This window comes from Mesoplodon densirostris, chromosome 3, assembly GCF_025265405.1.
Source record: "Mesoplodon densirostris isolate mMesDen1 chromosome 3, mMesDen1 primary haplotype, whole genome shotgun sequence".
NCBI classification, from domain to species: Eukaryota; Metazoa; Chordata; class Mammalia; order Artiodactyla; family Ziphiidae; genus Mesoplodon; species Mesoplodon densirostris.
In genome coordinates this window covers 9,932,256-9,947,926 of record NC_082663.1, presented here as the reverse complement: position 1 = coordinate 9,947,926, position 15,671 = coordinate 9,932,256, and the positions used below count along the sequence as shown (strand labels likewise).

The window sequence follows — 15,671 nt, the reverse complement described above, 5'->3', positions numbered from 1 at the left end:
TGTTAAAAATGCAGGACCTCAGGCCCTTCCCCAAACCTGTTGAGTCAGAACCTGAATTTTAATCAGGAGACTCATATGCCCGTGACATTTTGAGAAATACTGAAACACACAGCTAGTCCACTCAGAGCTACTCTCTACCTACCCTGAGATAAGAAACCAAAAACAGACAGGCGCCAAACCACCACTGTCTATCTTGTGTGTTTCACTAGTACTAGTACCGTCTTAGACAAGTAGGTTTCCACAGGCTCTTTACTTGGAGCTATGTTTCAGTTGACACAGAACATCATCCAGTTCAGTGTGGACAGAGAACCACATGACCCTGGACTGAAAATAAAAATGGAAATCGTCCATCCTAAGAATGCAAAGATGTCAGACTCCACATTAGTCATGCTTCATTACCACTGTCTCATCACTTTGTTCATTCCTGCCTGTCACAAAAGGAATTGAACAAAAGAAGCCTATTTTTCTAACAGCTTGGGAAGAAATGCTTGTGGTTAGGGAGGAAAGACAAGGGAATAAGATCACAGGGACACACTTACTGCTGCATCCTGACCAGGGATTTTGGCCTTTAAATTATTCTCACTGGAAAGTATTTGAGCCCCAATAGATGACAGTATTCGTTTGGTAAAAGATGAGGTAAAGTGTCATGATTACAATAAGTTGCACTGGAAACTTTATCAAGAAAATTACAGAAGCAAATGCTTCTGCATTTATTCATTGTCAGAGACTATGTGAGTGCTCAAGTTCTTCGTGATAGCAGCAGAGCTGTTGGCAAAATATAGGAAAAATCTAGGATTTATGAAAAAGATGAAACAGGAGGAAATTTTTTGCTTTCCAAAACAGACTTATTATAGAATCATTTTATATCATCAGATGGCCTGTTTGTTACATTGAAATTATTAAGCTTCAGTACAATTTTACCACTGAATACAAATGAATTAATAATCTCCCTTCCAAACAAATATGCTCATAGCCTATAGTGTAGGAAATGTGTCCATATATTTTAATATTTATAACAATATGAGATAAGATGTCAAACTAATTCAATGAATGATGATCATTTGCAAATGAAATTTAGTGCATGGACTTGACTCAAGATATACAGGAAATATTTGAGGTCCTTTAAATACTGAAATTAATATGTGAATTGGCATAGGTGTAAGAAGTAGATTTTGTAATTTTGATTTGTGTCAAAAAGCAAAAATCAAGAATAAATCAAGTAAGTATCATGGTGAGAATTTCTTACATCTAAGGTGTAATATTTGCATCTCTTGGCAATTTACTTAGAACGCATTTATGATATTAAAAAGTTAACCAAAATTATGTGACCTTTTGTATTTCTGAAAGTGCTTTTGCTGAGGTCATTTTTCTCCCAGGAGTTTAATGATAACAAATATCAAGCCAGACTTTTTAAGAAGTTCAAAGTCCACAAAATAACTAGTTCAAAGCCATAAACTCTCACAGAGGGAAGGCATTCTGCCTACACAGGCCATGCTGCTTGGCCACGTCGCCTAGTGATGCCAACGTACCTGCAGGGAACATACCCTGAAATCAGAGCATTCAGCAAGGAAGAGGTGCAGTGGGGATTTGCAAGGGGAAATCTGCTTTTATTCCAGGCTCTATGTGTCTCTATAAAAGTCCTATTTTGCCCCTCAAAAATATGGTTTCACTAATAAATAGCAATGCATGAACTGATTGCACACAGAATTTTTTTTTTAAACCCTGAATTCTTAGATTTTACTTTGAACTTTACTTCATAGCACAAGAAGGTTATAGCTCTTCTTCTGAAGACAACTCTTTATCTCAGAAATGAAAGCACTCAGTTCTGCCACCAGGGCACAAACTCATCGAGTCAGCTTTCTCTGGTCCACTGACCAGTATGTCATTTAGGTCCTTCTTTTCCTCCTTCCATTTATTTGCAAATGAGTATGTGAAACTGGCTCCCAAATTTGAAGTGAACAGGTCAATGGCAGTGTGTCCTTAAGAACCTAATATTGATATTTCCAAATAAAACATTGCTTCATTTGGAAACACTGCAAACATTGTTTCTTTGCAAAAGCAAGTGAATTCACATTGAATGAGAGAGCCAGAAATTGTATAGTATAGAAATAAGAGAATGTGAATGGGTCCCAGTGAAAAACAGAATGAATTTGTTTCGTTCTGTTCAGTAAAGTAATTGGCGTAATGTGGTAGTAAATGATATTATTTGAAGAAAGCAAGAAGTGGTAAATTGAGGGTTGTAACACATTAGATACTGATTTCTTTCGGATATGCCTGTCTCCTCTCTCTTTGATTTATCTGGAACAGGGAGGCTGTCAGGGTGATTCCTGTAGTAGAGTGATGAGGCATGGGGTGCCCATTAAATGCACCTCGCTGCTTCACTATTAGATGGACTGAGTTAGAATCTTTTGGGGGTTGTGTTCGGGAATCAGTGTTTCAAAGTCTCGCAGATGATTCTGCAAGGAAGAAATGAAGATTTGAGAACTAATCATATTCTAAGGAGTGAAAATTCAAATGCAAATATATATATGTATGTATGTGTGTGTATATATATGTATGTATGTGTGTGTATACATACACACACACACACACACACACATATATATATATATGTATTTGAGCTGAATCTTTGGTCATGCAGTTCTCATGAGTTCCTTATGTGTGATCTCCTGTTGAATATTTCAAATCCTTTTGCTGAAAACGTGGTTACTGTGATTGTGAAATTGTGAGTTAAAAAATATCTGTTCAGTTTTTATAATCAGTTGTGGTATGAACTTATAAAGGGTTCATATACTAACTGGCATTTCTTTTAAAAGACAATATGGATTAAATAGATAATAAAATCACTTCTGTAAGTATTCTGAATTGACTCTCCGACAGAGAGCCTTTGCTCTCACTTCTGGTCCCCTCTATCTGAGAAACACATGGATCTTCCTCCAGCACTGCTCCCTTAAGTAGTCTTCTGCTGAAATGTCACATCCTCATAAAGAACTTTCTTGACCACCATATGAAAACAGTATACCCACTGACACTATCTACCCTCCCCACCCTACTTTATTTTCCTTCAGTACCTTTATCTCTAAATGTGATGACTGACTTATTTTCAAGGCCAGGGACCTTTTGTGTCTTAAGCATCATAGTGTCGAATACTCCTAGAAGTTGCTCCCTCAGTAAATATGTGTTAAGTGAGTGAACGTATCAATCAATATGGATTAACTGGCACAGGTAAACGCTCTATGTAAAATCTAGCAAGTAGAAATTTATTTGCACATCAGTCTAGAAGTGTTTGCTATTGCTGGTCAAATGGAACAGAGCCTGTTGGATTCTCTCTCTGTGGGGTGGAGGCGTGAGACAAGCAAGGCAGTGAGGATACTTGACCCTTTCAGCTTCTTAATTATTTTCCGTGTCAAGAACTCCCTGCAGGTTTGTCACTGGCTTCCTTCTGGATCAGCAGATGTTTGTTATCTTTGCTCAGCAGGTTTAATTTATGCCATATCCCTTTCTAAAAAGGATTCCACCTTCTCTTGGTTATTTCAATATTTCTTTCCCTTTGAACTTCATTCCTTCCTTCATTCTTTACAATTATCCATTAAAAAGCAACATTAATATTTTAAGGAAAAATAAAACCTTAAAATTTACATTTTCCAATAATACTTCACAAAATTATCAGTTTTTTTCCATTTATAATATTTCACAGTTAAATCTCTTAAGTTGTTTTTGATCGTTTAAATTATAGTGTTTGATTGTGTTTTAGAATCAAAAGATGTATTTTCATGAGATAACAATTTCTTGATTCTAAGATCGAGTGACATGAGAATACCTATTTTTACGCTGCTTTATCAATTGCACAGCCCTTCACACAGATTTTTCTGACCTTGATCCTCCCACAATGCCATGTCATACAAACACATACTATTATTTGTATTTTTACACTAGACGTAACCAGGGCTCAGAGAGGTTCAATGACTTGCCTTGATTTGCCCAGCTGGTTAAACACAGATCTGGAGCCCAAATCATGGCTCCCTATTTCAGTCTGTTTGGGGAAAAAATGACAAAAGAAAAGAGGAATAGAATTACTACTTTAGATGCTATTTGAGTTTACTTCAGACTGTTGGACATTATGCGTCTGTGCTCCTAAGGCCCCCTTTTGTGTGCAGAATTGGAGGGGCAGCCATGCTTTCAAGCTTCTGTTCCCCAGAAACTGGGTTCACGTCTTGGTGGGTGTTGAGCCAAGAGCCACAAACAAGCCAAAGAGCAGGGGGAGGAAAGATTTATTACTTGCAGCGAATAAGGAGAACACAGGGGATCTCTGCCAAAGCAGCGTCTCCCCAAACAGCAAAATTGGGGACGTTTTAAGCTAAAGGTCCATGCATATTCATGAGGGGGCTTGAGCAGAGGAGAATTCAGCATAGAATTGGGGCCCAGGTTGACAGAGGCCAAGCTTTAGCTGATTGAAGTCAGGAAGGTCAGCATCATCCTTCCATCCTCTACCTGAGTGAGGGTTTTAGCTTCAGCAGAACTCAAAGGTATATTGTTATGTATATCCCTTAAGGAACCAGGACCCTGCCCCAAGGCTGCACTGTTGTTTCTTGAATGCTCCTCCCTTGTTTCTGCATTCCCTCCCTTAAGATCACTAATTACTGAGATCTGTTCAACGGCAGGCACTGAAGCCAGGCGTAGATCACAAAATGGCTTAGGCCAAAATGGGTTCTCTTCTGTCAAGAAAGCCATTCCTGGTTCTCTTTCTCCAGGGACCCCCTAACCTACCTGCTTACACTTCTGTGTAGGAGTTGCTCTTGTAAGTGGTGGTGCTGGAGTGAAGGTACCTACAGAGCTCCAGGGGATGTCCCAGGTCTAGGGCCCCTCTACTCTCCAGGGTCCACTCTGCCCTCTGAGCCCCTGGAGCCCATACCTCCATCTGTTACCCAATGCAAGTTCCTGTGCCCGACACACAGTGAGGCCAAACAAACCCAAACGTCAACGACTGGATCAGAGAAAGGTTTATTGCAGGGCCAAGGCCAAGCAAGGAGAATGGGTGGCTCGTGCTCAAGATACCCCAAACTCCCTGAAGGGTTTCAGCAAAGCATTTTTAAAAGCCAGGTGAGGGAGGGGGTCACAGAGTATGTGATCGTGCACAGTTCTCTGATTGGTTGATGGTGAGGTAACAGGACAGTTAACATGATCAATCCTTAGGCAACTGTAGGTCTCGGGGCTCACGGTCATCCAGTAGTTAATTTCTTCCATTTGGTGGTGGTTTTAGCATCTGTAAAACAACTCAGGAAGCATGCATCAGATACTGTTATCAAGGTACTTCAGAGAGGACCTACAGCAGAGGACATGGGGAGAGGGCTCTGTCCCAGGAAGACCCCATAGTGTCCTGCTTGGTTACACATCTCTTCCACAGAGCTGAACCTTTCCTCTCACCTCTCATTACCAGCACCACAGCTGAGTGGCCAGGAGTGATCTGTTCTGAACCATCTGCGCATCCTTCCAAGTCAGCCCTAGCAGCAGTGGGCCAGTGACGGAGGTCCTAGGACTCATGGTAGCTCTTGTGCAGCCAATGTCTCAAGCCTGTTCCTACATCCATTTGCAGGTTCTTCCCAGTCCTCCAGGACTCCTGGCCATGCAGGAGTGTCTGGCCTGCACAGAGCACCCACGTGGTTGTTACACTACCCTTCAGCCCTCCTGGATCACAACCTCTCTTAGCCTGTAAGCTGAGCATTCATGCTTCAGATGTGAGTCTTCAAACCCACTGATTTCAGAAACATACTATATATGAACACTGCCAGGGCCTGGGCTCTCTAGACCCAAACTTTGTCTTCTGAAGAGGAGAAGTAGGACGAGTAAAAACATATGATAGCATTGAAAGGTTAACATTGGATGCTGTAAGTGTTGTGGCAGAAATTGGTCATAAAGTCTGGACACAGGTATTATAGTTGCATGACCTGGGTCTGCAATGGCGGGGGACCGGTTGATGCAGTTGGGCTGGTCCGTGGGGTCTGCTTTCCCTTTTCTCTTGGGCCCATCCATGTTTCCATTGCCCTTTGTCACACTGCTGTTCTGAGCCCTCAGCTTGGTCAAGGTGAGGCTCTCAGAATTGTTCTCCACCAACATAATTGGCCTGGACGTCTGTGACATTTTAACGAAGTCAGAGTTTCTCCAGCATTTTTCCTTGTTACCATTGTTCCAGTTTCTGGCAAAGATGCAGATGTTTACTAATGGTGTTTTGAGCCCAGTGTTAATGCTGAGCACTCACTGTCAAATAGAACGTGATGGTAAAAGAAAATTACTACTAAAGAAAAGCATATTTTCTTTTTTTTCTTGTTTTTAAATTGGAGTATAGTTGCTTTACAATGTTGTGTTAGTTTCTGCTGTGCAGCAAAGTGAATCAGCCACATGTATACATATATGCCCTCTTCCTTGGATTTCCTTCCCATTTAGGTCACCACAGGCACTGAGTAGAGTTCCCTGTGTTATACAGTAGGTGATCATTAGTTATCTGTTTTATACATAGTAATGGATATATGTCAATCCCAGTCTCCCAATTCATCCCACCCCCAACTTCCCCCCTTGGTGTCCATATGTTTGTTCTCTACATCTGTGTCTCTACTTCCGCTTTGCAAATAAGTTCATCTATACCATTTCTTTAGATTCTACATATATGCGTTAATATACGATATTTACTTTTCTCTTTCTGACTTACTTCACTCTGAATGACAGTATCTAGGTCCATCCACGTCTCTGCAAAGGGCACAATTTCATTCCTTTTTATGGCTGAGTAATATTCTATTGTATATATATACCACGTCTTCTTCATCCATTCCTCTGTTGATGGACATTTAGGTTTCTTCCATGTCCTGGCTAGTATAAATAGTGCTGCAATGAACACTGGGGTGCATGTATCAAGAAAAGTGTATTTTCTTTGAATCAGCAAATGTATACACCATCTCATGAAATTTTGGAACCTATTTGGAGAAGAGGTTGTGTGAGATTTTTTTTTTTCTTGAAATTGCCCAAAATAAAACAGGCCTTGTTAGTAGGGGCCTGATATGTTCTTTCTTGAGCAAGAGTGGTAGAGGGCATGAATTCCAGAAGTTGCACTTTTAGCCTTTAATTCCTTGCCCCTCTTTTTTCTCCTAGTTCTGTCTCTTTTCCCATTAACTGTGCCCACCCAGCCACGAGCAACTAAAACCTGACCACAGTGGATAAAAGGAGTGCAAACAATGCTTGGTTTAAAATGCCTTAGCTCTATGCATAATGCTTAAATATGCAAAGGTTTTTTTTTTTTTTTCTTTTTGCGGTATGTGGGCCTCTCACTGTTGTGGCCTCTCCTGTTGCGGAGCACAGGCTCCGGATGCGCAGGCCCAGCGGCCATGGCTCACGGGCCCAGCTGCTCCGCGGCATATGGGATCCTCCCAGACCGGGGCATGAACCCGTATCCCCTGCATCGGCAGGCGGACTCTTAACCACTGCGCCACCAGGGAGGCCCTATGCAAAGGTATTTTGTACAAGTGTCTCCACAGGGAAGTACTATGAACTTACAGTTCTATCAAAAGCATGCTAATAAAAAAGTGTAGTATACTCTTCAAATATTTAATAATTGTACTATTGCATTTTCCTTAATACCAGCACATAGAAATTCTGATATCCACAGAGGTAGGCCTTATCTTAAGATCCTTGCTCCTTGCTTAGGACACTTGGCCATTAATTTCTGACTTATGATACTAATAAAAATTTCCTTATGCCCAGTAAATGCTTATAAGAAGAGGATTTTCACACATACCCTCAGCTCATGTCGTCACTTAAAAGATCAGCAGGTCCTTTTACTGTTCATTGTTGGATATTTTTGGCTGCTTAGAATCAAGGAATGGTGATCAAGTTACACCTCTAAATCTACCAGGGATGGATAACTTTTATTTAACTATTTGACATTTGGATGTAATGACTGTTTCCTTGTTTTTTACACTTGTAAGTCCTTGGCAATATTATCAAAACCTTCAGAGGTAGAAAGCACTGACAGCAGGAACTCAAGGCATATCGTACTTAAATAGATTCCTGGAAAATATGAGCATGTGATAATATGCAGTGTGATGTTGGCATTTGATAAATCAGATGCAATGAACCTAATTATGTAAAACAGTTATTTTGAATCTATCACTCATCTGAGCGCTCTCTAAATCAGAATATTTAATTACTAGCAAAGGGAAAGGTAAGGAACTTGCCTACTTGATTCCCTTCCTTTGCTCAAAACATTCCGTGTTTGTTACCCAGACGGAATTCATAGAAGTCTTAGCACTGCCCCAGTCCTTAAGAATTGCTCTATTCTCTGTTGATTTAAATGTAAAGCAGCCTGTGTAAAGTATACCAGTAAAACCTTTATCTGTTGGCAATTTCAAAACTTTTGAATGGCTTTGTCCTCAAATATAATAGATAAGAATATCAAAATTTTTGGGGTTAGATCATTCTGAAGAAACAGCCCCATCACTGAGCACTGAAGATGTTGGCTTTAAGGTGGCCACCGGGGAAGGCCGGGGAGCATCAGGACAGAGGGAGAACTGTCCACAAACACTACCAAAATCAAGGAATTCCAACTCCCTCTAACTTCAAGCTGGCATGGAGGGCTCCCAGTTGGGACTATTCAAAGGCACTTGACAGTTAAATCCCAGCGTGCCATGCGGGTGATTAGCTTTGGAGAGTTAGCTGAAGGGTCTTTGCTAAAATCATCTGTAGCCTCGTTGGGGTTTTGTGTGTGTTCTGTACTCACCATTGTTAGATAACCGTCTCTCCTTGATGCCCCTCCACTGTTCCTAGATGTCCTCCACTCCATCTGTCCCCGTGGAGATGATTCTCCTGGCATGTCTACTCCTGTGACCCTGGCTTTCCCTCAGACAAAATATTCGCTCTCAGTCAACGTCTTCTTTTTTGTGTGTCAACTCAAGCTCTTAACCCTCATGAAAGTGTTTCCTCTTGTGCAGAGATTCCCTGTCCCACAGCACTGCTTCAAAGCCACACCTCTTCCTATACAGTGCAAGAAAGAAAAGAAAAGAAAAAAGACACAAATAAGGATTTACAAACACTACAGGCAAATGCTGTGTAGCCTCGATTTATAAATTAAACCAGTTTGTGGCAACCATTTGAACTGTTTCAGAGGAAGGTAGACGAAATGTAGATCCTTCCATTTGGAGGGTAAGAGTAAAGGAAAATGTAACTTGAAAACCTTTTTCTTTAAAATCTGCTTCTCTCAGGGATTTAGACGACTTAAGTCCGAACGTTTTGGTTCATTCATTGTCCAGGGAAAAACTGGTGACGAGAGAACAAATTCTGGTCCACTTTTCAAGAACAACATCAGGATGGCTTGCCACCATGGCTTATGCATTTGCTCATCGTTTTAAATAAGAATTCCTGTTGTAAAATTTCAGGTGCAAGGACTAAGGGATAATAAGAGCTTTTTAGGTTTGACTTCAGTCTGCCTGATTTCTTTAGTGAGGAAACCTGCTACATTCGTTAGGCTGGGAAAAATGCTGTTTCACTGGCCCTGTTCAATGGGGATTTATCTCAGAATCATTATCATCCTTATACAGAGATCAGGTTTGGGCACAAAGCAAGGCAGCTGGGTGATGCAGATAAGCTGATTAGCTTGACCTCTTGCTGCCAATCATTTGATTTTCTGCAGATTTCAACATTCCTGTACCCCCCAAATTCAAATATGTCTTTGTTAAAACAAGTTCTGTTTGAATGTTGGTCGGGTCTTACTGTCTCCTTGTCCATTCCTTTCAGCTGGGTCCCGGGCCTCATACAGCAGCCAGCACGGCCACCTGGGCCCGGAGCTGCGGGCCCTGCAGTCCCCAGAGCACCACATAGACCCTATCTATGAAGACCGTGTCTATCAGAAGCCCCCCATGAGGAGTCTCAGCCAGAGCCAGGGGGACCCTCTGCCGCCAACACACACGGGCACGTACCGCACGAGCACAGGTGTGTATTCAGGACCCCAATGGGAGACCTGTCCACAAAGGGCGGGCCTGTCCACAGAGGGCAGGCCTGTCCACAGAGTGGTGGGCCTGTCCACAGAGGGTGGGCCTGTCTACAGAGGGTGGGCCTGTCCACAAAGGGGTGGGCCTGTCCACAGAGGGCGGGCCTGACCACAGAGGGGTGGGCCTGTCCACAGAGGACGGGCCTGTCCACAGACGGGGGTGGTCTGTCCACAGAGGGGTGGCTTGTCCACAGATGGGGGCCTGTCCACAGACAGGGGTCTGTCCACTGAGGGGTGGCTTGTCCACAGAGGGTGGCCTGTCCACAGAGGTGGCTTGTCCACAGAGGGGGCCTGTCCACAGACAAGTGTGTGTGTGTGTGTGTGCGTGTGTGTATGTGTGTGTATGTGTGTGTATGTTCTGTTTCCTCAGAAGCATTATGATATGACCTGCTTCTCTCGTTAATGTTTGTGATAAGGATAGAAACCAAATATGACTCCACTTTAGCTCCCTGACTAGATTGTAAATAAGTACAGGGGTGTTGTCAGCTCATTTTGTCACACAGGGAAATCGAAGGAAGCAGTACCAATTTTTTGTACATCATTATTAACGTATTTAATGAATATAACTACTTTAGGAAAGCACAATCACTGTACAGGACATATAAAGGCATATGCCTCATGCTGGTAAGTGTTTTTTTTAATGACACAGTCTACCTGTTTGGCAAGCTTGGTGGGAAAGAAGCATATTTACTAAAAAATGTAGCATATTTTGTAAAGCCAACTGAGAATTTATTTCATACACACTATTAGGTTGAATCATATGAAATTATTTCTGAAAAGTCGGCTATTGGCAATTGCGTAAGGTTCACTCAACTGTATAGCTTTCCTGGATTAAATATATATTTTGAATTGACACAACCTTAGGCCACGTGAAGAAGGACAAGTGTTTTCCAGAGCATGAAGCCATTTGCAAAATAACTGGTCAAGTGTCACGATTAAATGTGCTAGAGCACACTTATCTTAACTGTAAAATCAATATCATTAAGAAGATAGTGAGAATTGCACTTCCTCTAAAGCCTCCCATGGCTAAGTTAGCTTAGAAAACATTATGCTGCCGGTTTGCAGACAGTTGAGCTGTCTCCTTCATTTCTAATGATACACATTATCCCGGGCAGGGGCCGAGGTATGGGGATGCGGAAGCTCTGGTCCAGGCCTTGGCACCGGGCACTGCATCTTCAGCCTGTTGTAACTTCCAGTTCCCAAGAAGTAGATCATAGCAATTTTGTTAAACTACATTATGATACTAAATTATATGTTTTGAAATCCAGGCAAGCTATGTTGCTTTTCTAGCTGATTATTGATATTTACATTTCAGTCTTTCACCGCATCATAGGAAGAAAAGCACAAGATACTCCTTGATTTTACTCTTGACATTGTAAATGCCATCCAGTGTTAATAGTACATATCTTAGTTGAGGTAGAAAGAATACCCATTTATTCTTCTGTCAGAGTTTCTCTCGCCTTCAGCCTGCTAAATCTACTCCAGTCTGAGGCTGAGCTATTTTAACATTTAGCTTGTTGCATATTATTAACTAGGGTAATTTTATTTCCACCCACTCCTTATAAAAGACAAAGATAAAAATCTCAGTGCCATTCAATATCTAATTTGAAGAAAAACTGACAACAAAAGGGATTATGTTGATTCTCTGTTCCATATTCATAGGCTTTTAGAATTAGCTCTCGTTGATAAACTTCTGGAGGTTTAATGAAAAATTAGCTACAATAGGAAAAAAAATATTTCATTCATCGATCGCAAATTAAGGACCAGGAATGATGTTCACATTTAACAACAACAACAAAAAAGAACAATGACGACAACAAAAGTAGTGTTTTCTCTAAGACGGGGGTTGGCAAACTGTGGCTCACAGTCTAAATCCAGCTCGTCACCTGTTGTAGTAGTGCCTGTGCGTTAAAAACGATGATCACATTTTTAAATGGTTTGCAGTCAAAAGATGGATAATATTTGGGGATATGTAAAAGTCATATGAAATCCAAAGTTTGGAGTCCATAAACATTTATTGGAATACAGCCCCACCCTTTTGTTTCCAGATCATCTGTAGTTGCTGTCACCCTGCAGCAGCCCAGTTGAATAGTGACAGAGACCATATGGTTGGTCAAGCTGAGAATACTTACTTACTGGTGCTTTACAGAAGTTTGCTGACCCCCGTTCTAAGCCATCAGTGGAGAACCAGGCTGAATGAATAAACGAGTGTTTTTCTCCTATCTCTCCTCTGAGAGAAGGCAGGAGTATCCTCTGAGTGCTTCAGAGGGGACAATCTGTTTGCCCAGCCCTTTGCCACTAATAGTAACCTCTGCCCTGGCCGAGATCTGTTGAGGTGTGCCATCCAGATGCCCAAGACACCATCCCTGCCCGCATCTTTGAACTTGAGGCACTTTTGAGGAAATATGCTGATTTCCACAACACTATGAAAATTTACAGAAGTGCATGAGTGGTCTCTTGAGGACAGGTGGGGAGAAGCCACCTCTCCAGCTCCTAAGCATAAAGCCACAAGCCCTCTCTCCCTCACACCTGCTCAGGTTACTCCCTGTTTCTATCCTGAATTCATTTCAAGTCCTTACCCTTTCCCAGCTAAACTTGCACCTCCAGGAACTGTCTCTATCAGAACCCACATGTTTGAGAAAATGCTTTTAATACGGGTATATATCTCTCACTTATAAATTACATACATATTATACAATAGTATTAAATTATATCTAGTAAAGGCAAGATTAAACTTCAATAAAGAAACATTTTAAGATTTCTTTCCCAGGAATTCCCTGGTGATCCAGTGGTTAGGACACCGTGCTCTCACTGTCGGGGACCCCGGTTCGATCCCTGAACGGGGAACTAAGATCCCACAAGCCATGCGGTGCAACCAAAAAAATAGAAAATACTTTTCCATATCCAGAGGGTTATTTTTCACATCCTCTGTGCTATACACACCCCACACTTAGTGCCACCACTGGTACAGACCTTTAAGAAGCTTCCAGAGTCAGAGCAAATACCCTAATTCCTTGGGAGAGGAGGACAGGTTCTTACGAGGCCTGTTAGACCTGAACTGTTCTGGGGTCACTAGCTTTTGGCTCAGATCAGTGGCCAAGGTGACTCTTCAGCCTTACCTCTCTGCTGTGAAGTAAGGCCACTGGCCAGAGGTCCTTCAGTTCCACCTGTAGAGCATTTCCAGAGGATACTTCCAGGAGACTGGGGCAGGGGAGTTGAAGGCCACTTGCTGCTCTTGAGGGAATCCCCACTTGGGGGTGAAGTCAAGTGTATTGGCCTTAACAATTTGGGAATTACTAGGTGGTGCCATAGCATCAAGCAGGTGAGACAGGATGACAAAGCATATAGCATGTCTGCCACTTTCAGCGATGGTCCTCAAGGCTTTGAATGTATTTACTAATCCCCAGAACCAACCTATGAAGGAGGTGCTATTATGATGCTCACTTTACGAATCAGAATACTGAGGCACAGAGATGTTGAGTAATCTGCCCAAGGTCACACAGGTGGTACGGAGCCAGTCTTTAAACCTTCACACCCAGGCAGTTTTGCCCTGGGACCTGGGCTCTTAACAGTCATCTTGGTTGACCCTGCATTTGTAAAAATCATCATTCAAAAACAAAATAAAGGGCTTCCCTGGTGGCGCAGTGGTTGAGAGTCCGCCTGCCGGTGCAGGGGACACGGGTTCGTGCCCCGGTCCGAGAGGATCCCACATGCCGCCGAGCGGCTGGGCCCGTGAGCCATGGCCGCTGAGCCTGTGCGTCCAGAGCCTGTGCTCCGCAAGGGGAGAGGCCACAGCAGTGAGAGGCCCGCGTACCACAAAAATAAATAAATAAAAATAAAAATATATATACACCCATTCTCATCTAGAGAGCATCAGGATTTCCTGTGTCCTGTGTTAATCAGATAATATCTGTTGAAAACAAACCACGTGCTCGATGGGCTTCAGGTCCAAAGAAGCTTAAACCAACTCTTTGTCCTCACACATGCTCATTTTAGTTTCAGAGAAGGACCTAAAATAGGAAAAAAATAACTGGTAACAGAAGGTAATATATTAAAGGCTAAATGAATATTCCAGACAACAATGAAGACAGAGTATTAAGAACAGCACCAACAAAATAGAACATACTCAAAATTAAGCAAGCAGGATCATTACAGAAGAGAAAAGGACATCCCTCAACTGGTGACACTGGAGTCAGAGGCTCAAAAGTAACTCCTTTGAGCGGTCAACCATTCAGATTCGTTTCTTGGATGCCTGACTCGCTTGCTTAGATTTGGCACAAATTCAACTAAACTGAAATAATTTTACTTACTAATATGTATTTTCCTCTCACAGGAAAAACTGGGAAAAAAACTCCCGTCCTCTTTATACAATTGCAAAATTAAAATGACCTTAACTGTAAAAAAAAAAAAAAAGAAAAAAAAAAAAAGCACAAAACAACACATACTGTCGTTTCTTTCCTAGATAACATGTAACTCAAGATTGCACTATACACGATTCCTGACGCCCTCCCAGGTCATCCTTTAGTTTCTCAGTAGGGAGTGGGGCTGTGGAATGGCACCCACTCTTGGTCCCTCTGTTCTTCAGCTCTGCTTCCACCTGGCTCAGGGTCCCGGGCATTATCTCCTGTGGCCACTCTTCTCTCCCATCCCTGCTCAGGCCCATGCTGACCCCATCCCTGGGCCTCCCTTTCCAAGCACCACTAAGGCCATCCTGAGTTACAGATTGTGCTAGAGCTGAGAGATACACCAAGATGACTGTACCGAGAAGAGCAGGAAACAGCTGTAGTCCTCGAAGATGAGACAGATTGAAGCTCCCTAAACTTCCCCTCCAAAGGCGATTTCTCAGTTAGCTTCTCCCCCTATACCCAACCTACCGCCATGTTTTTTCCATCCCTCCGTCTTAGCCACCATAGTTACCCTCTCACCCCTGTTACTTTATTTTGAAGACTGACTTAGATCCCGATTCAGACAAGAAGCACAGTCTACCTTTGGGTGTTCAAAAAGGTCCTCGAGCCTTTCCCAAACCAAAAAGCTTCCTAACCATAATGTCAGAGCCTTACGTACGTGCATTTGTATACATTTGTGTGCGTGTCAGAGAATCAGTGTTGACAAATCCCACTTCTCCCCTCTCTCACTCCAGGCTGGTGGATGGTAAAACATACAACAGGGTTCACAACTCACACACAAGAAATCAATCGGATTTTATTCAGCTGGGCCAGCACTCTGTGGGCCACTGCTGTGCCAGGGAGCATGGTCTGAAGAGGGTCTTCTGCCCGCATCCCAGACCTAGCTCTGATCCTTCCTGCTCAGGCACCCCAGCCAGTACTAGACAATGTCAAATGAAAAAAAAATGTACAACGTGAGAGGTGTGAGTTAAGTTTTATTTGAGGCAAAATGAGGACTATAGGGCTTCCCTGGTGGCGCAGTGGTTGAGAGTCCGCCTGCCGATGCAGGGGACACTGGTTCGTGCCCCGGTCTGGGAAGATCCCACATGCCGCGGAGCGGCTGGGCCCGTGAGCCATGGCCGCTGAGCCTGCGCGTCCGGAGCCTGTGCTCCACAACGGGAGAGGCCACAACAGTGAGAGACCCGCGTACCGCCAAAAAAAAAAAAAAAAAAAAAAAAAAAAAATGAGGACTATAG

At 42.7% G+C, this 15,671-nt stretch overlaps 1 protein-coding gene across 3 annotated transcripts in view; it reads left to right on the top strand.

Moving 5' to 3' along the window:
• The window catches only part of CTNND2 (catenin delta 2), a 968,406-nt gene that overhangs the window by 556,724 nt on the left and 396,011 nt on the right, over nucleotides 1-15,671 (top strand). For all 3 annotated transcript variants that reach the window (XM_060091588.1, XM_060091590.1, XM_060091589.1), the window contains one exon: nucleotides 9,778-9,972. In XM_060091588.1, the coding sequence (XP_059947571.1) occupies nucleotides 9,778-9,972 (195 nt within the window). The remainder of the gene's footprint in view (nucleotides 1-9,777; nucleotides 9,973-15,671) is intronic.